Here is a 25,667-nt window from a genome sequence, read left to right on the forward strand (position 1 = left end):
CCATGGTAATAGAGTTTGATTGTAAATTCTTAGCTAGATGTTGATGACATCTCTACTGAAAGACTATCACAATTGTACAACTATATCATAAAGCACTGGTCTTTTTACAGGGCATTCGGAAAGTATTCAGACCCCTTGACTTTTTCCACATTGTGTTACGTTACAGCCTTATTCTAAAATGGATTCAAATAAAATGTTTCCTGATCAATCTACACAGAATACCCCATAATGACAAAGTGAAACAGGCATTTCCGAATGCACTGTTTTTAAGGTGACACTTCATAAAACATTTTTCATCAAGTGTCAACATAAATCATGTTTGTTCCTAACTGTCAGAATGTATGTTCTTTATAATCAGCCTGGTCTCATAGACTAGACATAACATAGGAAAGGTAAATCCGGGACTCTCAAAAAAGTATGATATGTTACGTTTTGTATGGTTACATAAGACAAAAGGTTACTTAAGGCAAAACGAAAGTAGTGTGCTTGGTCGGGCTGGATGGGTAGGCAAATGTCTAGCAACCCAGAGGTTGTGTGTTTGAATCTCATTACGGACAACTTCAGCATTTTAGCAACTTTGCAAACTACTTACTACTTTTTAGCTACTTTGCAACTACTTAGCATGTTAGCTAACCCTTCCCCTAACCCTTTAACGTAACTCCTAACCTTAACCCTAACCTTAACCCTTAGCCTAGCTAGCGTTAGCCACCTAGCCGGATTTACGTTTACTATGTTACGTCTAGCCCTAAGTCCAGGTTGTTTAAATATATAATATTGCGCCACATGCACGCATAATGCAAATGAGATGAATTGCCTCGTGTTTGCCAATGAAAATTACACATTGCATTAAGCTGGTAGCTTGTGGAAGTGAAACTCATTAATTATGTTACTTCGAGGGATGCACTTCTCTTCGATTATGTGGAAAGAAGCTGAAAGACACAATTAGAGACAAGAAATTTGTGATCAGCATGTCTCTTTGAGCAAGACAAAAAGAAAAAGAGGGAAAATGCTTTGCCTTGTTAATGAAAAAGATCTATCTTCTTGAAATGAATACGTTTCTGCTTCCTTTTTGTTCCCTGACCCCATTGACATCACCATTCCCCACAAATGATATACTGTTCATTTCACACTCCTACAGCCACTTAATTCCCAGTTTCACATTCTGACATCCTCTTTACTGCTACAGCAGTTAATTGCCTGAATTAGATGCTGTCTAAACCAAGGGCTTTGTTATCAACTTTTACATGCCTTTGTGTGCTATAAGTGACAAACCGGCAAGAAATATAACAGTGTGCTTGTAGTCACTCCAGATCAAAAGCTATTTCCTACACTACCTTTTCCATTGTTTCCAGTGCCTCAGTTTGTTACTTCCTGCTACTATGTTTAGGCAGTAGGTTCTTTATCAAAGTCGTCTTTGAGTACTTATTTTTTTAAACAAATTTTCCATACTGTTTGAATGCTACCCCTTTTGATACCCTTTCCATAATGCAGTGTTTCATACACACTTCAGGAGAAAATACCCGTGGCTAGTAGAATGTCACCCGGGCTAGTAGAAATTGTGGTCTACTAGCTGGCCAGTGCCCAAAAATCACTTCACAGTACAAGTTCTGACATAAAGATGAGCATAAATCACCATGCTGTAGCCTATCCTTATAATCAACATGGCGGAAGAACATGGTGCTGACGTTTGTGTTTCTACACTGCAACTCACAGGAGTTGCCACTTGGAGATGATGACTGCCTCACAGTGCCTCAGTGGTCTGTAATGGGATCTGATGTCTTCTAACGGGGCCTCTGAACATGTTGACTTAAGAAGGGTGGGCTGAGCGCTCAAGTGGTAAAACGGATTATCTTGATAGCAAATCACATTTCGAAAAACGCAGTGCTGCACAATTTGATGTTTGTTCGGCGTTAATGGTGGCATCCATGCATGAAGGAACATTGCACACAAGTAGGCAGCAGTAAGTAGAGCATGGTCTTTTTTCCGATTGCCAAGTATGATTTAGGATTTCTTCTTCAGGCTTGCCAGATCCAAAGTGATGCAATGCCTGTTATCAGTGCTCATTTATTGCCTCCCATTTTGCTATTTTTTTCACTTGGCAACAGAGCTTTTTGCTTTACCATGCTTCTTACTTTCCTCAAGTTTTGTTCAGAAGCTGTTTCATAGCTGATGGTTAAAAAAACAAACACCTGTTTATGTTTTGGTCTAGAGAGTGTTGTCAAACAGCTGAACAATGTTGATGATAACTCCCCTGTCTTTGTTCTCTGTCCAATCAGAGGTGCCGCCCAGTCCGGTGAAAAGTTCCCTGGAAACTACCCCGGTGACCTCTCCTCGGCAGCGCAGGGACTCAGACCGCTACTGCCAGCTATGCAACGCCTGGTTCAACAACCCAGGCATGGCGCAGCAGCACTACGACGGCAAGAAGCACAATAAAAACGCAGCTCGCGCTGTCCTCCTGGAACAGCTGGGCAAGACCCTGGACATGGGAGAGATGAAAGGTACAGAACAGAGGAGGCCTGAGCCAGACTAGATACCTGGCAGTCTCTTTCTCGCTCTATCATGTTGCACAGACAACCATGCAGCCCACTGCCTCCCGCCCTCACTCCCACTTATTAACAGACAGGATTGTTACTTACCGTTGCTTCTGTGTGTAGTAACATTTATATATGAAAGTGTGTGTGTAGTAACATATATGAAATTGTGTGTAGTAACATTTATATATGAAAGTGTGTGTGTGTGTGTGTTTGTGTGTGTAGTAAAATGTATATATGAAAGTGTGTGTATGTGTGTAGTAACATTTATATATGAAAGTGTGTGTGTAGTAACATATATGAAAGTGTGTGTGTGTGTAACATTATGAAATCGTGTGTGTGTGTGTGTATGTAGTAACATTTATATATGAACGTGTGTGTGTGTGTGTGTGTAGTAACCTAGTTATATGGAATGACACAGGAAAAAGCCATGACAAGGACTTACAGTAAGTTAGAAAATAGAACCCTGTCTACTAGAGTGCTTCAAATCTATTGTGCATCCAGCATGAGGAAATCTGCATGTACCTTACTGGGGGCTAAAGGCATAGGGGAAAATACACGACACAAATGAACTTGTCAGTTTTGCATTGCTGGTCTAATAGAATATGCGTGTCAGCTGAATACTCGTGACTATTACAGGCATTTGAGAAATGCCCAGGTATATGGTCAGTATGTGCTGTCATTAATTTGTACACTTCATGGCATTTATTACACTATTTAGTATGACACTATCATCTATTAAACGGGGAGCTGTTTAGAACCAATATCCTTTGATTGATGTTAAATAGAAGGCTCCTATTGTTCCGGCTGTGTTGAATACAGCCCTCCTGATATAGCTAGTGTCTGCTTCTATGCCAGCCAGAGAGCCACAGTGCAGAGGCTCGGTGTTGCTACGTACCCTGACATGATAAGCCTGTTTCGGGCTGTTAATTTTGGAGTGGGGAGGGGGAATGGTGCTCTCACTCTCTCATACTATCTCCTACCCACAATATGTCAATAACAATTACAGAATATTAGTCCAGCAGCAGGCTGCTGCGGTGGGGGGTGGGGGAGGTACCAGGGCAGCATGAAGAGCCCAGAATGCTGTAAAGTTAAGTAGTGCATGAGCAGACATAATGTGGGATGTCTCTTCAGTCATGTCTGATTAGAGATGTAACAGCCCCCTAACTATGAGTCGTATTGATACTTATGACTGATAGGTGGGCTCTGCATTGGCAGGGGCGAATTGGGATGCTCCGTGCAACCCAGTCACAACTGATTGAAGATGTACTGTTGCTTAGCTACTTAACTCCTGGTGTTATTGATGCTCACAGCTGGTAGGTGGGTTATGTCTTATATGGGATGAATTTGAAGGCTCTGTGCTGCCCAGTCACATCTGATTGGAGATTTAGCCTTGTCCTAGTACTAACTCCAAGGATGATTATTCACGCTTGAGATTAACATGAGTCTTCGCTGGCTCCACACTTTGAACTGCGTTGTTACGTACACCTCTTGGAGGAGGGAATGCAACACCCTGCTACATCTCAACTCACTGTGGAGTGAAAACGTATGTGATTGTAGGTGTGGGGAAGAATGACAGAGGTAGAGAAAAATACAGTTAACAGGGAATTTATTATTCCTTAACACGGTAAAGTGGGGAACAGGGGCTGGGCGGAACCAAAGAAAGTAAAAGTTAGAGTCCCCTCTCCTACCTTACCTACCTTCCCACTTCTTACCTAACTTTAAACACCACCTGGCACTCTAACCAAAATTCAGGGGGTGGTCCGCCCAGGTCTTACCTAGTGTGCATAGACAGATTAAATACTACGAGTTATGTATGCCCATAGGCCTCTTGCCTAAACACTCCCAAGGTGCATTCCCCTTCCCACCCTGGGAACAAATGAATAATTACCAATACTTTAAGTGAAAAAATGTAATTAACCAAAAACACTAAGTCCTATTGGCATACACATACCTCTGGAGCAGCGGCTAAAAAATGATATCCACAAAACTTTTATTGACCGCCACAGCAATCAACACAGCTATTTTCCATAACAAAGGAACACTGGCTTTTATCAAGCTGGAGAACGATTTGGTAATGAAGAGACGAGAGGGAGGGGTCAGAGCTCCAATCAGCGATGGGCCGACCAATCAGCTGCTTCTGGAATCCAGGAAGCCATTTCCTGAAATACACACACATACAAACCCACAACAACACAGAAACTGGGGGACGTAACATGCGTGATCATTTCAAGTTAAGTATAATGCCTCCCAAAGCTGTCCTTGTTTCTCAGACAGTTCTATCCCTGAATATCTCCTGAATGCTCTCTCCCAGACAGTTCTGTCCCTGAATATCTCCTGAATGCTCTCTCCCAGACAGTTCTGTCCCTGAATATCTCCTGAATGCTCTCTCCCAGACAGTTCTGTCCCTGAATATCTCCTGAATGCTCTCTCCCAGACAGTTCTGTCCCTGAATATCTCCTGAATGCTATCTCCCAGACAGTTCTGTCCCTGAATATCTCCTGAATGCTCTCTCCCAGAAAGTTCTGACCATGAATATCTCCTGAATGCTCTCTCCCAGACAGTTCTGTCCCTGAATATCTCCTGAATGCTCTCTCCCAGACAGTTCTGTCCCTGAATATCTCCTGAATGCTCTCTCCCAGAAAGTTCTGACCCTGAATATCTCCTGAATGCTCTCTCCCAGACAGTTCTGTCCCTGAATATCTCCTGAATGCTATCTCCCAGAAAGTTCTGACCCTGAATATCTCCTGAATGCTCTCTCCCAGACAGTTCTGTCCCTGAATATCTCCTGAATGCTCTCTCCCAGAAAGTTCTGTCCCTGAATATCTCCTGAATGCTATCTCCCAGACAGTTCTGACCCTGAATATCTCCTGAATGCTCTCTCCCAGACAGTTCTGTCCCTGAATATCTCCTGAATGCTCTCTCCCAGACAGTTCTGTCCCTGAATATCTCCTGAATGCTATCTCCCAGACAGTTCTGTCCCTGAATATCTCCTGAATGCTCTCTCCCAGACAGTTCTGTCCCTGAATATCTCCTGAATGCTCTCTCCCAGACAGTTCTGTCCCTGAATATCTCCTGAATGCTCTCTCCCAGAAAGTTCTGACCCTGAATATCTCCTGAATGCTCTCTCCCAGACAGTTCTGTCCCTGAATATCTCCTGAATGCTCTCTCCCAGACAGTTCTGTCCCTGAATATCTCCTGAATGCTATCTCCCAGACAGTTCTGTCCCTGAATATCTCCTGAATGCTCTCTCCCAGAAAGTTCTGACCCTGAATATCTCCTGAATGCTCTCTCCCAGACAGTTCTGTCCCTGAATATCTCCTGAATGCTCTCTCCCAGACAGGCACCGCTTGAAGTAGATGAGCCATAATTCAAAGCCAGCTTCATTTTCATTGGCTTCTTTTTCTGTACTTTGTGTCTAACAGAGTGTTTCCCCAATGTCACTATAGTCATTATGGGGGGCAGAATTCGACACTCGCAGCCGAGTGAGCGTGATTATCAATTAGGTGATTATCAATTAGTAATGAAGTGGCAAATCATCCTAACAGGCAGAACTAGTATTGTGTGGATGGAGAGGAAGCAGGAGCAGCCAGGGCAAATCACAGCACAGCGGGCAGGGATTTTTTATCTATTTTATTTAACTAGGCAAGTCAGTTAAAAACAAATTCTTATTTTACTATGACTGCCTACCCCGGCCAAACCCTTCCCTAGCCTGGACAACACTGGGCCAATTGTGCGCTGGTTGGATGTGATACTGAGATGCAGTGCCTTAGACCTCTGCGCCACTCAGGAGTGTTGGGCTGGGCTGCTTAATTCATAGGGCTGCAGAGCCAGTGTAGGCAGGCTCATCTTTCACACAAATGCATCCAAATGACATAGCACTTCTCTTTTCCCTCTTTGTTCTTTTTTGTCCTGCCTCACATAATTGTCCTGTCCTTGCACATTGTTTTACAGTTGTCTGATGTGGGATGGCTATTAAACCAACAATTGTAGATGGAAATCTGTCAGTTGTGACTTTTCCATGCAGTTCATTAAATATTCATTGAGTACCTATTGAGAAGAGCATTTGATAGATTTTCTGTACATTGGTTGGTGGTTATACAGCTCAGTAGTGGTGTTGTTTCTGAGAAATTAGTGAGTGAGCGCACAGCACTCTGCTGTGTTTACCCAAAGGCTGCCTCACAAATGGCACCCCATTCCCTATATAGTGCACTACTTTTGCTGCCATTTAGGATGTAACCACAATGTAGGCCCCCAACCTATTAGTACTCTGTTCTGTGTTCTGTAGAAGATGAGACTCCAGAGGAGGACCTGCCCACTTCTCTCTCTGCTCTGATTTACCAACAGCCTTTTGTTTTTCTTTTCTCACCATCCCAAATCAAATCAAAATGTTATTTGTCACATACACATGGTTAGCAGATGTTAATGTGAGTGTTGCGAAATGCTTGTGTTTCTAGTTCCGACAATGCAGTAATAACCAACGAGTAATCTAACCTAACAATTCCACAACTACTACCGTATACACACAAGTGTAAAGGATAAAGAATATGTACATAAAGATATATGAATGAGTGATGGAACAGAACGGCATAGGCAAGATGCAGTAGATGGTATTGAGTACAGTATATACATATGAGATGAGTAATATAGGGTATGTAAACAAAGTGGCATAGTTTAAAGTGGCTAGTGATAGATGTATTACATGAAGATGCAGTAGATTATATAGAGTACAGTATATACATATACAGTGCCTTGCGAAAGTATTCGGCCCCCTTGAACTTTGCGACCTTTTGCCACATTTCAGGCTTCAAACATAAAGATATAAAACTGTATTTTTTTGTGAAGAATAAACAACAAGTGGGACACAATCATGAAGTGCAACGACATTTATTGGATATTTCAAACTTTTTTAACAAATCAAAAACTGAAAAATTGGGCGTGCAAAATTATTCAGCCCCTTTTCTTTAAGTGCAGCAAACTCTCTCCAGAAGTTCAGTGAGGATCTCTGAATGATCCAATGTTGACCTAAATGACTAATGATGATACGGAGACTTGAATCCACCTGTGTGTAATCAAGTCTCCGTATAAATGCACCTGCACTGTGATAGTCTCAGAGGTCCGTTAAAAGCGCAGAGAGCATCGTGAAGAACAAGGAACACACCAGGCAGGTCCGAGATACTGTTGTGAAGAAGTTTAAAGCCGGATTTGGATCCAAAAAGATTTCCCAAGCTTTAAACATCCCAAGGAGCACTGTGCAAGCGATAATATTGAAATGGAAGGAGTATCAGACCACTGCAAATCTACCAAGACCTGGCCGTCCCTCTAAACTTTCAGCTCATACAAGGAGAAGACTGATCAGAGATGCAGCCAAGAGGCCCATGATCACTCTGGATGAACTGCAAAGATCTACAGCTGAGGTGGGAGACTCTGTCCATAGGACAACAAGCAGTCGTATATTGCACAAATCTGGCCTTTATGGAAGAGTGGCAAGAAGAAAGCCATTTCTTAAAGATATCCATAAAAAGTGTCGTTTAAAGTTTGCCACAAACCACCTGGGAGACACACCAAACATGTGGAAGAAGGTGCTCTGGTCAGATGAAACCAAAATTGAACTTTTTTGGTAACAATGCAAAACGTTATGTTTGGCGTAAAAGCAACACAGCTCATCACACTGAACACACCATCCCCACTGTCAAACATGGTGGTGGCAGCATCATGGTTTGGGCCTGCTTTTCTTCAGCAGGGACAGGGAAGATGGTTAAAATTGATGGGAAGATGGATGGAGCCAAATACAGGACCATTCTGGAAGAAAACCTGATGGAGTCTGCAAAAGGCCCTGAGACTGGGACGGAGATTTGTCTTCCAACAAGACAATGATCCAAAACATAAAGCAAAATCTACAATGGAATGGTTCAAAAATAATTAGAATGGCCAAGTCAAAGTCCAGACCTGAATCAAATCGAGAATCTGTGGAAAGAACTGCAAACTGCTGTTCACAAATGCTCTCCATCCAACCTAACTGAGCTCGAGCTGTTTTGCAAGGAGGAATGGGAAAAAATGTCAGTCTCTCGATGTGCAAAACTGATAGAGACATACCCCAAGCGACTTACAGCTGTATTCGCAGCAAAAGGTGGCGCTACAAAGTATTAACTTAAGGGGGCTGAATAATTTTGCACGCCCAATTTTTCAGTTTTTTATTTGTTAAAAAAGTTTGAAATATCCAATAAATGTTGTTCCACTTCATGATTGTGTCCCACTTGTTGTTGATTCTTCACAAAAAAAATACAGTTTTATATCTTTATGTTTGTAGCCTGAAATGTGGCAAAAGGTCGCAAAGTTCAAGGGGGCCGAATACTTTCGCAAGATGAGGGTATGTAAACATTATATTAAGTGGCATTGTTTAAAGTTGCTAGTGATACATTTTCTCCATCAATTTCCATTATTAAAGTGTATGGAGTTGAGTCAGTACTCAATGTTGGTGATGGCTGTTTAACAGTCTGATGGCCTTGCGATAGAAGCTGTTTTTCAGTCTCTCGGTCCCTGCTTTGATGCACCTGTACTGACCTCGCCTTCTGGATGATAGCGGGGTGAATAGGCAGTGGCTCGGGTGGTTGTTGTCCTTGATGATCTTTATGGCCTTCCTGTGACATCGGGTGGTGTAGGTGTCCTGGGGGGCAGGTAGTTTGCCCCTGGTGATGCGTTGTGCAGACCTCACTACCCTCTGGAGAGCCTTACGGTTGTGGGCGGAGCAGTTGCCATACCAGGCGGTGATACAGCCCGACAGGATGCTCTCGATTGTGTATCTGTAGAAGTTTGTGACAAGCCGAATTTCTTCAGCCTCCTGAGGTTGAAGAGGTGCTGCTGCGCCTTCTTCACAACGCTGTCTGTGTGGGTGGACCAATTCAGTTTGTCCGTGATGTGTACGCAGAGGAACTTAAAACTTACTACACTCTCCACTACTGTCCCGTCGATGTGGATAGGGGGGTGCTCCCTCTGCTGTTTCCTGAAGTCCACAATCATCTCCTTTGTTTTGTTGACATTGAGTGTGAGGTTATTTTCCTGACACCACACTCAGAGGGCCCTCACCTCCTCCCTGTAGGCCATCTCGTCGTTGTTGGTAATCAAGCCTACCACTGTAGTGTCGTCCTCAAACTTGATGATTGAGTTGGATGCGTGCATGGCCACGCAGTCGTGGATGAACAGGGAGTACAGGAGAGGGCTCAGAATGCACCCTTGTGGGGCCCCAGTGTTGAGGATTAGCGGGGGAGGCCCGGGGGGGCGGCCTGTCAGGAAGTCCAGTGCCCAGTTGCACAGGGCAGGGTCGAGACCCAGGGTCTCGAGCTTGATGACGAGTTTGGAGGGTACTATGGTGTTAAATGCTGAGCTGTAGTCAATGAACAGCATTCTCACATAGGTATTCCTCTTGTCCAGATGGGTTAGGGCAGTGTGCAGTGTGGTTGCATCGTCTGTGGACCTATTGGGGCGGTAAACAAATTGGAGTGGATCTAGGGTGTCAGGTAGGGTGGAGGTGATATGGTCCTTGCCTCATCTCTCAAAGCACTTCATAATGACGGAAGTGAGTGCTATGGGGCGGTAGTCGTTTAGCTCAGTTACCTTAGCTTTCTTCGGAACAGGAACAATGGTGGCCCTCTTGAAGCATGTGGGAACAGCAGACTGGGATAAGGGTTGATTGAATATGTCCGTAAACACACCAGCCAGCTGGTCTGCGTATGCTCTGAGGAAGCGGCTGGGGATGCCGTCTGGGCCTGCAGCCTTGGGAGGGTTAACACATTTAAATGTTTTGTGAAGGAGAGTCCGCAGGTTTTGGTAGCGGGCCGTGTCAATGGCACTGTATTGTCCTCAAAGCGAGCAAAAAAGTGATTTAGTCTGTCTGGGAGCAAGATATCCTGGTCCGCGACGGGGCTGGTTTTCTTTTTGTAATCCGTGATTGACTATAGACCCTGCCACATACCTCTTGTGTCTGAGCCGTTGAATTGCGACTCTACTTTGTCTCTATACTGACGCTTAGCTTGTTTGATTGCCTTTGCGGAGGGAATAGCTACACTGTTTGTATTCGGTCATGTTTCCGGTCACCTTGCCCTGGTTAAAAGCAGTGGTCAATCACTCATCTATCTTTGCTCCCATTTCACCCTCTGTTTGTTACCAATCCTAAAACTTAATAAACTCACTATTATCCTCTATCATCCTAAACCCTACTAAATTCACTATTATCCTCTATCATCCTAAACCCTACTAACCTCACTATTATCCTCTACCATCCTAAACACTACAAACCTCACTATTATCCTCTACCATCCTAAACCCTACAAACCTCAGTATTATCCGCTATCATCCTAAACCCTACTAAACTCACTACTATCCTCTATCATCCTAAACCCTACTAACCTCACTATTATCCTCTACCATCCTAAACCCTACTAACCTCCCTATTATCCTCTACCATCCTAAACCCTACTAACCTCAATATTAACCTCTACCATCCTAAACCCTACTAACCTCACTATTATCCTCTACCATCCTAAACCCTACTAACCTCACTATTATCCTCTACCATCCTAAACACTGCTAATCTCAATATTTCCCTAAACCCTGCTAACTTCACACTATGATCATCTGGGTACAGCCATGGTCTCTGGTTTTACATTTCCCTGCAGAGTTGAGACTTCATGGAGCTTTGTAAAGCTGCACTACATACTGCACTGCCTGCCTCTAAAAGGGTGTGTGCATATGTTTCATAGCTACCTACTTGTATACACTATACAGCACCTTACAGTGATCTATAGCATAAGGGCTTAGCATAAGGGCTTATGTAATATGTATGTATCGTAGCTAGCTATAATTGCATACGAGGCACTCTGTTCCACTAGGAGCTGAAAGAAATAACTATACTGTACCTGCATACAGTTCCTAGGTTATCTATACCATACGGGCTTATGTCATCCGTACTGTACAATATGTACTGTTAACTTGACTGTACCCTATTTCTTATGTAGTGCACTACTTTTGACCAAGGCCCATACGGCTCTGGTCAAAAGTAGTGCACTATGTAGGGAATAGAGTGCCATTTGGGACATAATCCACATCACCTCCATACATCAATTAATGTAATGTAGGGAAAATGTAAGCAAGACCCAAGACAGTCCAATCTACCCCGGTTAGTTCATGATGTATAGTATTGAATTGCTGCAGTCTATTTTAGAGACTGCTCATGGTGCTTTGTTTCTTTATAAAGTCCTTTTTTGGAAGTAACAGAAGATGATGAATGGTGTGAGTCACATTCCAAAACATGTTTCCCTGCTAGAAGAGCAAAAACTTTTCTTATTATTGTTATCATATCAAATTGAAATATAGCTTCTACTTCTAAGTTGTTCTTTCTCTTCTAAGATAAGAAATACGTTTCTCTATTATTATTACTGTTATCATCTAATATATACATATAGCTTTGGGTTATGGAGGAGGAGGTGCATTATCTACACTATATTCCAACATCATGGGCATTGCCTTCTTCTGGGAAGGCTTTCCACTAGATGTTGGAACATTGCTGCGGGGACTTGCTTCCATTCAGCCACAAGAGCATTAGTGAGGTTGGGCACTGATGTTGGGCAATTAGGCCTGGCTTGCAGTCGGCGTTCTAATTCATCCCAAAGGTGTTTGATGGGGTTGAGGTCAGGGCCCTGCGCAGGCCAGTCAAGTTCTTCCACACCAATCTTGACAAACCATTTCTGCATGGACCTCGTTTTGTGCATGGGTGCATTGTCATGCTGAAACAGGAAAGAGCCTTCCTCAAACTGTTGCCATAAAGTTGGAAGCAAAGAATTGTTTAACATTTAATTGTATGCTGTAGCATTAAGATTTTCCTTCACTGGAACTAAGGGGCCTAGCCCGAACCATGAAAAACTGCCCCAGACCATTATTCCTCCTCCACCAAACTTCACAGTTGACACTATGCATTGGGACAGGTAGCATTCTCCTGGCATCCGCCAAACCCTGTCGGACTGCCAGAAGGTGAAGCGTGATTCATCACTCCAGAGAGTGCGTTTCCACTGCTCCAGAGTCCAATGGTGGCAAGCTTACACCACTCCTGCCGACACTTGGCATTGTGCATGGTGATCAAAGGCTTGTGTGCGGCTGCTCAGCCATGGAAACCCATGTCATGAAGCTCCCGAAGAAACAGTTATTGTGCTGAGGTTGCTTCCAGAGGTAGTTTGGAACTCGGTAGTGGGGGTTGCAACTGAGGAAAGATTATTTTTACGTGCTACGAGCTTCAGCACTTGGAAGTCCTGTTCTGTGACCTTGTATGGCATACCACTTCGCAGCTGAGCCATTGTTGTTCCTAGACTTTCCACTTCACAATAACTTACAGTTATTACAGTTGACCTGGGCAGCTCTAGCAGGGCAGAAATTTGACTAACTGACTTGTTGGAAAGGTGGCATCCTATGACGGTGCCGTGTTGAAAGTCACTGTGCTCTTCAGTAAGGCCATTCTACTGCCAATGTTTGTCTGTGGAGATTGCATGGCTGTGTGCTCGATATTATACACCTGTCAGCAACGGGTGTGTCTGAAATAGCCAAATCCACTCATTTGAAGGGGTGACCACATGCTTTTGTATATATATATATATATATATATATATATATATATATATATATATATATTGTGTATTCAATCTGAATATAATGGTGTCCGTTGCTGTGGCAAAGCGTTGGACCACTGAGTCTGAGAGATGTGGTTCTATCTAGACTGGAACACTGCAGTAATTTATGACAAGAGAAAGACAAAATAGGAGATGGTGCCATTTTCTTGTTTCCATTGCACAGGCAAATAATGGCAGTTCTCCCAGGGGCTACCTCGGTATAAGCCCCTGGCTCCATGGACTGATGACACACATTTATACAATTGCTCTCGCTTTGATAGACTTTTCCTCCCTCCAGTCAAACTCATCATATCACTGAGTTTGTATGCAAACCAAATGGCACCCTATTCCCTATTTAGTGCGTTTGACCGGGCCCATAAAAGTATTGCACTATATAGGGAATAGGGGTGCCATTTGGGACCCATCCTGAGACTGTAGACTGCACTGCAACCCAGACCATTTTGTTTTAACTAACACTGTAAGGAGATTTACTCTTCTCTACTGTATGTCTCATGTGCTTGGTCTATAAGAAAACATGCTTATTGAGCAGAAAGGAGGACTAGACTGGTTTATTATGGTGCGGCTGGCCTCTAAGCTATATCTGTCTTATAACTAATTCTCATCAAATGAAAATAGGGGCACTTACTTGATTCAGTTACACTTGAAGTTTTGTTTCAAATTTTCTGGGGCTGGGCACTATTTTCCCTACTAGTCTTCTCCACTTCGGAATGGGGGCCCAGCTTTGTGTCATAGAACCAATGCTCATTTAAATGAAAAATAGGAGCCAGCACTCACTTAATTCAGTTGCACTGTTCACTGCTAAAATGTTCTTTAACAAGCAACATATCCTAACAGAGCACAACTTTCATTGAGCACATTTGGTTAAGAAAGTGTTGGAAGTTGTCGTCATGGCATAAGCTAATGGGGATCCGAATAAAGACTAAAGCGCATTCTCTTGTCATCCTGATAGAACTACTGCTGCCATGCCATCTCTCTGCCTTCATCTCTCTCTCTCTCATCATCAGGTTTATTAATCAGTCCCCTCAGATCTCACGTCCAAACAGATGCATGCACATCTAATGCAATCTGATATGATTGCATCAGTGATTATGACGTTCCCCCGGAGTGATTAGTTTACACCATAGTCAATCAAGCCAAGACATGACGATAAATTGTGTTTTCCAGACACCATCCTAGCATGGTTAATTGGAGAGATGTCTCCGGGAGATGTGATATGGCACATCCTCTCTACCAGCTTCAGCAGCTTTTTCCCGGAGCCCTGCATTCCCAATTCACAGGCCTCTCCTTTTGTCTGTTTTTATGCTGCAATTTCCATCCCTCCTGACCCTAAATATGGTATACGCCAGCAGCATACCACCCTGCATACCACTGCTGGCTTGCTTCTGAAGCTAAGCAGGGTTGGTCCTGGTCAGTTCCTGGATGGGAGACCAGATGCTGCTGGAAGTGGTGTTGGAGGGCCAGTAGGAGGCATTCTTTCCTCTGGTCTAAAAAAAAAAAATATCCCAATGCCCCAGGGCAGTGATGGGGGACACTGCCCTGTGTAGGGTGCCGTCTTTCGGATGGGATGTTAAAATGGGTGTCCTGACTCTCTGAGGTCATTAAAGATCCCATGGCACTTATCGTAAGAGTAGGGGTGTTAACCCCGGTGTCCTGGCTGAATTCCCAATCTGGCCCTCAAACCATCATGGTCACCTAATAATCCCCAGTTTACAATTGGCTCATTAATCCCCCTCCTCTCCCCTGTAACTATTCCCCAGGTCGTTGCTGCAAATGGAACATGTTCTCAGTCAACTTACCTGTTAAAATAATGGATTAAAAAATAAATAAAATAGATCTAATACTACCTTAATGGCAGGCTCAGCTGATCAAGTTCCTCTCCAAGAGGGCAGAGGAGGAAGGAAGGCTCTGTTCAAGTTGTCATATATTTCATCAAAGGAGGAGAGGCAATTCAATCTGGAGACAATCCGGGAGAGCTGGAGATTACACCAACCCTAAACTGAATTTATTTCCCATCGTATTGATGTACTGTGTTTTCAGAATGGAATTTTATCTGCAGCAGGATTCACTGAACAAGATTGCTTTTAACAAGGATTTCATTTCAACACTTTGTATTGTTTAAAGATGGATTAGATGGAAAGATGAGCTGCCTTTTTAGAGCAACAGGGGATCTGCGTTTACACTGCAGGCTTTATCCACAATATTTGGAATTCACCATTTCCCTGATGAAGACATGTTTTTTGAAACACGTCGGTGGTAAGCAAATTCAATTAAGGCTTATTTTGCTGCAGGCTTCTAGCTTTATAATTTATTTTATTTAGTTCTCAGCATTTCCCTATCCATGAATATAATCCTTGTCAACTAGTTTGAGATCACAAAAGTGAGGAATGTTTTTCATTACATGTAATACAGCCAAGAAGCTGACTGTAGTTTTGGACTATTGGGCCATTTGTCCGGATCTGAGTGGTGTTCCCTTGCCTTCAGAGGAAGCATATGCTCATTTCAGGAGATGCACCATTGGAGTGGGCTAGATGGCTCGTGGTTAATTTAGCATGAACCAGCACCACCTTTCTCTGCTCATAAACAATCCATGATTACACTGTTGATCGATCATTGTCTGGCTGCCACAGGTTCTCCGTTGCTGGCCTCTGAAGGCCGGGACAATATCTCTCAGTTAACAATTTAGACAATGAAAGCTGTGGCTGGAATAATATTCCATATTATGCAGTAGAGTGACTCAATTGAGCATTGACATAGGATATTCCCATTAGAGATACACTAGGGGAAGGAAGAGATGAATAGGATAACATGGCGGATGTGATCACATCACTGGATTCGATTTACTGTAAACGTATCCTATATTGTATGGATAGGGTGACACAATAGTTATGTGAAGCTGGGTGTCTGACACTGTATCCCTAGTTGGGCTTTGTAAGAATCCTCTGCCATAGGTGTCCTAGATGTGAAACGAAGATCTATGGGTGAGATTCAGATGAAGACAGCGGGACATTTTCAATTGTCTCTTCTACCTGTTACTCTCTTCTCATATTGGGAATCTCAATGTCCAGTTAAAACAGAAATAAATGGCTCTCTTATGACAGAGCAGAGGCCCCTGAATGCAAGAAGGATGAGCATGATCAGAGTGAATGCAGAAGCAGCAGATAGAGGCCCAGCGCTCCAGCGGTGGTAACCAAAGATTGGAAAGCAGCTGCGGTCATCCCCCTCTTCAAAGGGGGGGACACTCTTGACCCAAACTGCTACAGACCTATATCTATCCTACCGTGCCTTTCTAAGGTCTTCGAAAGCCAAGTCAACAAACAGATTACCGACCATTTCGAATCTCACCATACCTTCTCTGCTATGCAATCTGGTTTCAGAGCTGGTCATGGGTGCACCTCAGCCACGCTCAAGGTCCTAAACGATATCTTAACCGCCATCGATAAGAAACATTACTGTGCAGCCGTATTCATTGATCTGGCCAAGGCTTTCGACTCTGTCAATCACCATATCCTCATCGGCAGACTCGACAGCCTTGGTTTCTCAAATGATTGCCTCGCCTGGTTCACCAACTACTTCTCTGATAGAGTTCAGTGTGTCAAATCGGAGGGTCTGCTGTCCGGACCTCTGGCAGTCTCTATGGGGGTGCCATAGGGTTCAATTCTTGGACCGACTCTCTTCTCTGTATACATCAATGAGGTCGCTCTTGCTGCTGGTGAGTCCCTGATCCACCTCTACGCAGACGACACCATTCTGTATACTTCCGGCCCTTCTCTGGACACTGTGTTAACAACCCTCCAGGCAAGCTTCAATGCCATACAACTCTCCTTCCGTGGCCTCCAATTGCTCTTAAATACAAGTAAAACTAAATGCATGCTCTTCAACCGATCGCTACCTGCACCTACCCGCCTGTCCAACATCACTACTCTGGACGGCTCTGACTTAGAATACGTGGACAACTACAAATACTTAGGTGTCTGGTTAGATTGTAAACTCTCCTTCCAGACCCATATCAAACATCTCCAATCCAAAGTTAAATCTAGAATTGGCTTCCTATTTCGCAACAAAGCATCCTTCACTCATGCTGCCAAACATACCCTTGTAAAACTGACCATCCTACCAATCCTCGACTTTGGCGATGTCATTTACAAAATAGCCTCCAATACCCTACTCAACAAATTGGATGCAGTCTATCACAGTGCAATCCGTTTTATCACCAAAGCCCCATATACTACCCACCATTGCGACCTGTACGCTCTCGTTGGCTGGCCCTCGCTTCATACTCGTCGCCAAACCCACTGGCTCCATGTCATCTACAAGACCCTGCTAGGTAAAGTCCCCCCTTATCTCAGCTCGCTGGTCACCATAGCATCTCCCACCTGTAGCACACGCTCCAGCAGGTATATCTCTCTAGTCACCCCCAAAACCAATTCTTTCTTTGGCCGCCTCTCCTTCCAGTTCTCTGCTGCCAATGACTGGAACGAACTACAAAAATCTCTGAAACTGGAAACACTTATCTCCCTCACTAGCTTTAAGCACCAACTGTCAGAGCAGCTCACAGATTACTGCACCTGTACATAGCCCACCTATAATTTAGCCCAAACAACTACCTCTTTCCCAACTGTATTTAATTTTAATTTATTTATTTATTTTGCTCCTTTGCACCCCATTATTTTTTTATTTCTACTTTGCACATTCTTCCATTGCAAAACTACCATTCCAGTATTTTACTTGCTATATTGTATTTACTTTGCCATCTTGGCCTTTTTTGCCTTTACCTCCCTTCTCACCTCATTTGCTCACATTGTATATAGACTTGTTTATACTGCATTATTGACTGTATGTTTGTTTTTACTCCATGTGTAACTCTGTGTCGTTTTATCTGTCGAACTGCTTTGCTTTATCTTGGCCAGGTCGCAATTGTAAATGAGAACTTGTTCTCAACTTGCCTACCTGGTTAAATAAAGGTAAAATAAAATAAATAAATAAAAAGCTGGTGCTTCATTTCTCCTGCATGGCAGGCGCCATGGGAGGTGCTTCAGGTTGGATGGTGTTGATGGATGCCGGGGCTGCAGCACATTCTTTCAACTTTTCAAAAAGCGTTTGAGATGCGGCCTGTCAAAATGCCACGCAGTGCCGTGTCTCAGCACCACCTCCACCACTTTAATGTCAGAGTCATGAAAGTGTCAGGGGAACCTCGCTCTCTCTTTCTCTCTCCCTCTCGCAAAATTGAAATCTGAGCTTTAGGCAAAGCAATTGTCGCTCTGGCACATGGTTACGGAGGGGCTGATCAACAGATGGAGAGATTGCAGAGAGAGAGCGAGGGAGAGTCTTGTCTCCCATCTTAGATACATCTGTCTGAACTTCATTAAAATGGGATCATAACAGCTACGTTTCTATTTATCTTTGACAGGGATAACAGTCAACAAGCACTTAACATCAGTGTCATCCAGGTACAGTAGTGGATGATGTTGGACATGATCTGTGTACTTTGTTTCTGCTGCTGCCCTTTGTTCAGTCTGACTTATAACTTCATTTGAGACAATCTGGGAGCCATGCTCTCTCGCACTCTCTCTCTCTCAATTCAATGCAAGGGGCTTTATTGGCATGGGAAACATATGTTAACATTGCCAAGGCAAGTGAAATAGATAAACAAAAGTGAAATAAAGAATAATAAATGTACAAGTAAACATTACACAAAAGTTCCAAAAGACTAAAGACATTTAAAATGTTATATTATGTCTATATACAGTTAGTATAGTTAAACTACAAAAGGAAATTAAATAAATATGGGTTGTATATACAATGGTGTTTGTTATTCACTGGTTGCTCTTTTCAAATGGCAACAGGTCACACATCTTGCTGCTATGATGGCACACTGTGCTATTTCCCCTAATAGATATGGGAGTTTAATTTAAAAAATGATTTATTTTAAAACTTTGTGGGTCTGTGTAATCTGAGGGAACTATGTCTCTCTAATATGGTCATACATTTGGCAGGAGGTTAGGAAGTGCAGCTCAGTTTCCACCTCGTTTTGTGGGCAGTGTGCACATAGCCTGTCTTCTCTTGAAAGCCAGGTCTGCCTACGGCAACCTTTCTCAATAGCAAAGCCATGCTCATTGAGTCTGTACATAGTCAAAGCTTTCCTTAATTTTGGGTCAGTCACAGTGGTCAGGTAATCTGTTACTGTGTACTATCTGTTTAGGGCCAAATAGCATTCTAGTTTGCTCTGTGTTTTTGTTAATTACTTGACACATTGGAAAGAATTATCTTTGTTTTCCCATGTTTTGTTTGGGTCTAAGTGTGTTGCATTCCTGGGGTCTGTTTGTGTTTGTGAACAGAGCTACATGACCAGCTTGCTGATGGGACTCTTCTCCAGGTTAATCTCTCTGTAGGTGATGGCTTTGTTATGGAAGGTTTGTGAATCGCTTCCTTTCAGGTGGTTGTGGAATTTAATGGCTCTTTTCTCGATTTTGATAATTAGCGGGTATCGGCTAAAATCTGGTGTTTCAATTCGTTCCCCCCCCCCCCCCATCTGGTGAATTATTGGTTGGTGAGCGGACCCCACAACCATAAAGGGCAATGAAAACTTTGCCTTTGTTTTGGTTTGTCAATTAGGGTGTGCAGGATGAACATCCCAAAGCTGAGGATGATGTTAAAGAGTTTAAGTATAGCCAATTGGAATTTCTGGTCTGTATATTTTAAATTTCATGTAGGATACCATCAACATCACAGGCCTTTTTGGGTTGGAGGGTTTGTATTTTGTCCTGTAGTTCATTCAATGTCATTTGGAGAATCCAGTGGGTTCTGGTAGTCTTTAATAGCTGACTCTAAGATTTGTAATTTATAATGCATATGTTTTAATGTTTTTGCTGTTTGTTCTTTGTTATAGAGCCAAAAAGATTGGAGAAGTGGTTAATCCACACATCTCCGTTTTGGACAGATAACTCTTCGTATTGTTGTTTGTTTAGTGTGTTCCGATTTTCCGAGAAGTGGTTAGTCTATGGATTCTTCAAATACACTGAGCTGATTTCTGACGTGCTGTTCCTTCTTTTTCCATCGTGTATTTCTGTATAGTTTTAATGATTCACCATAGTGAAGGTGTAGACTCAGGTTTTCTGAGTCTCTATGTTTTTGGTTGGATAGGTTTCTCAGTTTCTTTCTTAGGTTTTTGCATTCTTCATCAAACATTGTCATTCATTGTCATTGTTGTTAATTTTCTTAGGTTGTCTGCTTGAAATGTTCAGATTTGACAGGGAAGCTGAAAGGTCAAATATACTGTTTAGGCTTTCTACTCCCAAGTTTATACCTTCCCTATTACATAGATACATTTTGTCCATGAAGTTGTCTAAAAGGGATTGAATTAGTTGTTGCCTAATTGTTTTTGGTAGGTTTCTACACTGCTATCCATCTATAGCATTACTTAAAATTGTGCAGTTCCTTTGGCTTTGATGCATCGTGATTGAGTATTGCTCTGTTCAGGTATACTGAGATTTTGCTGTGATCTGATATGGGTGATGGTGGGCTGACTGTGAATGCTCAGAGAGACTCTGGGTTGAGGTCAGTGATAAAGTAATCTAAAGTACTACTGCCAAGGGATGAGCTGTAGGAGTACCTAGCATAGGAGTCTCCTTGAAGCCTACCATTGACTATGTACAGATCCAGCATGCAACAGAGCTACAGGAGTTTTTGTTGGTTGTCTTGTCATAGTTTTGTCTAGAGGTGCATACTTGGGAGGAGATACTGTCTACACCAAATTAGCATACCCCCCGAGTCTCTTCCCTGTTTCACAACATGGAGTTTGTTGGATTGGACTACCAGCTCTCTGGGCAACCAGTGGGCCCATCTCCTCTATACCATGTTTCTTGTAGGATGAAAATGTTAGATTTTTCCAATTTCTTTGATGAAGTCTGGGTTCCTGCTCTTTTGGCAGATGATCTCAGACCTTGCATATTCCAGGATAAGATTGAAAAAGCTTCTTTGAACACAAAACTTTTACCATCACTCCCTTGAGTGCTATGGCCACCCTTTCCTGCTGGGCCCTCAGGTCATTTGTGCCCGTGTGAATTATAATGTGGCTGGGGGACCCTAGTGTGTCCTCTGACAACAGCCATTTGAGACAATGAGGAGCAGTCATTTGAATCAAGGGATGAGCTGTAGGTGTACCTGGCATTGGAGTCTCCTCAAGTGGATGTGTGGGAGTTGTCAGGAAAGCTATCGGGGGAGCTATCGGAAGGGGTTGGGATCTGTTGGGTTGGTGGGTCCTGTATTGTCTGTCCTATTGTGGTGTTGAGGTGGTCCGGGTCTGAGGTGGGCTGTTTTGCTGGCTTCTCTGGGGGAGTGTCCTGCTCTCTTTCAACTTTCTCACCTCCTTCTTCACTGCTGTGCCATGTGTTTCTCACCTCCTCCTTCACTGCTGTGAGCTGTGCCATGTGTTTCTCACCTCCTCCTCCTTCACCGCTGTTAGCTGTGCCATGTTTCTCACCTCCTCCTTCACCGCTGTGAGCTGTGCCATGTGTTTCTCAACTCCTCCTTCACTGCTGTTAGCTGTGCCATGTGTTTCTCACCTCCTCCTTCACTGCTGTGAGCTGTGCCATGTGTTTCTCACCTCCTCCTTCACCGCTGTGAGCTGTGCCATGTGTTTCTCAACTCCTCCTTCACTGCTGTTAGCTGTGACATGTGTTTCTCACCTCCTCCTTCACTGCTGTTAGCTGTGCCATGTGTTTCTCACCTCCTCCTTCACTGCTGTTAGCTGTGCCATGTGTTTCTCACCTCCTCCTTCACTGCTGTTAGCTGTGCCATGTGTTTCCCACCTCCTCCTTCACTGCTGTTAGCTGTGCCATGTGTTTCTCACCTCCTCCTTCACTGCTGTTAGCTGTGCCATGTGTTTCTCACCTCCTCCTTCACTGCTGTTAGCTGTGCCATGTGTTTCTCAACTTCTCCTTCACTGCTGTTAGCTGTGCCATGTGTTTCTCACCTCCTCCTTCACTGCTGTTAGCTGTGCCATGTGTTTCTCACCTCCTCCTTCACTGCTGTTAGCTGTGCCATGTGTTTCTCACCTCCTCCTTCACTGCTGTTAGCTGTGCCATGTGTTTCCCACCTCCTCCTTCACCGGTGTTAGCTGTGCCATGTGTTTCTCACCTCCTCCTTCACTACTGTTAGCTGTGCCATGTGGTCCTCTCTCTTCTCCTTAAGTTCTCTCACCTCAGTCCGTAGTGTAGCCCGTTCTCTCAGACAGCTGTCCACCTCCCACCCTCTGGGTCGGTTGTTGTTGTGCTGGTCTGGTTTGTTCTGTCTGGATTGTGTGGACTAGCTCTCTGAGCTCCACCGTCTCTCTCCAGCTCTCTGAGCTCCACCATGTCTCTCTCCAGCTCTCTGAGCTCCACCATGTCTCTCTCCAGCTCTCTGAGCTCCACCATGTCTCTCTCCAGCTCTCTGAGCTCCACCATGTCTCTCTCCAGCTCTCTGAGCTCCACCATGTCTCTCTCCAGTTCAGTGAATGTATCCCTCTCAATGATGGAGGAGCATTGCAGTTGTGGGACCTGGGTGTGTTCAGTGCTGGGCAGGTGTGATCAGACTCACTCAGGGTGGGGGAATCGTCACTGATAGAGAGCTTTTCCTGCTGTGCTCTCTCTTTGATCCCTTAAAAGTCCTGCTGGAACTGCTCGAGGATGCCTTGCATCATTACTGTCCCAGTCTTGTACACGTTGACAGAGGTTGTTTCAATTTCCTCAATGTCTAGTATTCTGAGTTTCCACCCTGGGCCAATACCCTCTCTCTTGACATAGGGGTAGTGTGCTCTTATAGCACTGCGCCATGCCAGGGGATGGTCTGTGTGGAAAATTAAGTTGCTTATGTTCCCCTCTTTGTTGCAGTCAGCAAATAGTTTCTCTAGATTGTCCTTGAGGAGCTTATTTTTGTACTTATTCCGTGCCATGTTATTTTTAATATCCAAAGGTTACTTCACAGGGATATGCCATGGTGCAGGGGGCTTCAAAGGGCTCTGCATTTGGGTGGGGGAGGCTGTGAAACTGCTGCATTGTTAGGCTCAATAGTTTTCACACATCTCACTTTACACTTCAGTGCTAATTGAAGTTGCAGCCAGGCCTGCTCTGTCCTAGCAGCTTGGTAGCCTTATTTACTACGTTGTATATAAACAAATTACTTATAGATTATTATCGCAACAAAGCATCCTTCACTCATGCTGCCAAACATACCCTTGTAAAACTGACCATCCTACCAATCCTCGACTTTGGCGATGTCATTTACAAAATAGCCTCCAATACCCTACTCAACAAATTGGATGCAGTCTATCACAGTGCAATCCGTTTTATCACCAAAGCCCCATATACTACCCACCATTGCAACCTGTACGCTCTCGTTGGCTGGCCCTCGCTTCATACTCGTCGCCAAACCCACTGGCTCCATGTCATCTACAAGACCCTGCTAGGTAAAGTCCCCCCTTATCTCAGCTCGCTGATCACCATAGCATCTCCCACTTGTAGCACACGCTCCAGCAGGTATATCTCTCTAGTCACCCCCAAAACCCATTCTTTCTTTGGCCACCTCTCCTTCCAGTTCTCTGCTGCCAATGACTGGAACGAACTACAAAAATCTCTGAAACTGGAAACACTTATCTCCCTCACTAGCTTTAAGCACCAACTGTCAGAGCAGCTCACAGATTACTGCACCTGTACATAGCCCACCTATAATTTAGCCCAAACAACTACCTCTTTCCCAACTGTATTTAATTTTAATTTATTTATTTATTTTGCTCCTTTGCACCCCATTATTTTTATTTCTACTTTGCACATTCTTCCATTGCAAAACTACCATTCCAGTGTTTTACTTGCTATATTGTATTTACTTTGCCATCATGGCCTTTTTTGCCTTTACCTCCCTTCTCACCACATTTGCTCACATTGTATATAGACTTGTTTATACTGTATTATTGACTGTATGTTTGTTTTACTCCATGTGTAACTCTGTGTCGTTGTATCTGTCGAACTGCTTTGCTTTATCTTGGCCAGGTCGCAATTGTAAATGAGAACTTGTTCTCAACTTGCCTAACTGGTTAAATAAAGGTAAAATAAATAAATAAATAAAAATTGTATTTTACTTTTCGGCTTCAGAATTAGGTTCAGACTAAACATCATTTTGCGTTGGATGGTATTACCAGGTTTCGGTTTGTTATAATTTTTTTCTTGATAGTCCTTGGTAGTAAGAATCCAATCAGTTAATTTTGTCCAAAATCAAGGTTTTAGGTATGAACTTTTGATTTGGTTTGAATGTTTTGATATAGAGGGTAGTATCCTGTATAAGTGTATCAACATTTATCCCACTATAATTCTATTGTTTTTGCAGAAGAACTCAGGAGCTCATGAGCACATGATCTCTCTCTCTCTCTGCCTCTCTCTCTTTGTGTCTCGCTCTCTGTGTCTCGCTCTCTGTGTCTCGCTCTCTGTGTCTCGCTCTCTGTGTGTCTCGCTCTCTGTGTGTCTCGCTCTCTGTGTGTCTCGCTCTCTGTGTGTCTCGCTCTCTGTGTGTCTCGCTCTCTGTGTGTCTCGCTCTCTGTGTGTCTCGCTCTCTGTGTGTCTCGCTCTCTGTGTGTCTCGCTCTGTGTGTGTCTCGCTCTCTGTGTGTCTCTGTCTACCTCCTTTACCACTCTCTCTCGCTGCCTCTTGATAAGACACATGATGTTTTAATGCTGTGATCTAGAGAGAAAGGCTCATCAACATGGGGAGACCTGACCTAAGGTCGGAGGAGAGATTGGACAATTACATTCAATGATGGTGGGGACATGTATCTTTACCTTGGCCTTTATTACCCTCCAAACAATGTTTATAGGTTTAACTATTCAGAGAGAAGAAGCAAGCGATTGGGCAATTTGTCATGCCACTGTGTCATGAGGCTCAACATAACAGCCATTACACTGACCACTTACTCTGTTAATGCGTACCAAATGGCACCCTATTCCCTTTATAGTACACTACTTTTAATGGACCCTTGTCAAAAATAGTGCACTGTCAATGAAATAGGGTGCCATTTTGGGCACATCCACAGATACGGGGTTTGTCACTCTGTTAGTTGCTGATTTGGTGATCCACAGTTGCCGAAGACATCAGAAGGGGTGAGAAATAGAGTGATCATCTCACTCAGATTTTAGTTGAATTTTGGAGTTAGCTTGTTAGCCTGTTGTATTAGCCAAAGCAATGGTTTGTAACAAAATACAGTCAACAGCTCAAATTTCACTCAAAGCAGGGCTCTGGCTAATAAGAGCCAAGGTGTGTCAAAATCCTCAAGCCTCAGTCATGGATCTCATCATTTCAATGTAATTTCATCGTGATCAATACTGAATGTGTGACAATTTAGTGTGGGCACGTCTTTAATTGATTATTTACATTTACCCCACCAGGAGTAGTAGAGTGGATAGACTAGGACACATGAAAGACTAGAGCAATGAGCA

The 25,667-nt window shown here is 43.6% G+C and overlaps 1 protein-coding gene across 1 annotated transcript in view; it reads left to right on the forward strand.

The window, feature by feature from the left end:
• Positions 1–25,667, forward strand: part of LOC109895144 (zinc finger matrin-type protein 4-like) — a 173,644-nt gene that overhangs the window by 127,574 nt on the left and 20,403 nt on the right. Inside the window, exon 5 of the mRNA XM_020488802.2 lies at positions 2,277–2,498. Within this exon, the coding sequence (XP_020344391.1) occupies positions 2,277–2,498 (222 nt within the window). The remainder of the gene's footprint in view (positions 1–2,276; positions 2,499–25,667) is intronic.

This window comes from Oncorhynchus kisutch, linkage group LG8 (assembly GCF_002021735.2).
Source record: "Oncorhynchus kisutch isolate 150728-3 linkage group LG8, Okis_V2, whole genome shotgun sequence".
NCBI classification, from domain to species: domain Eukaryota; kingdom Metazoa; phylum Chordata; class Actinopteri; order Salmoniformes; family Salmonidae; genus Oncorhynchus; species Oncorhynchus kisutch.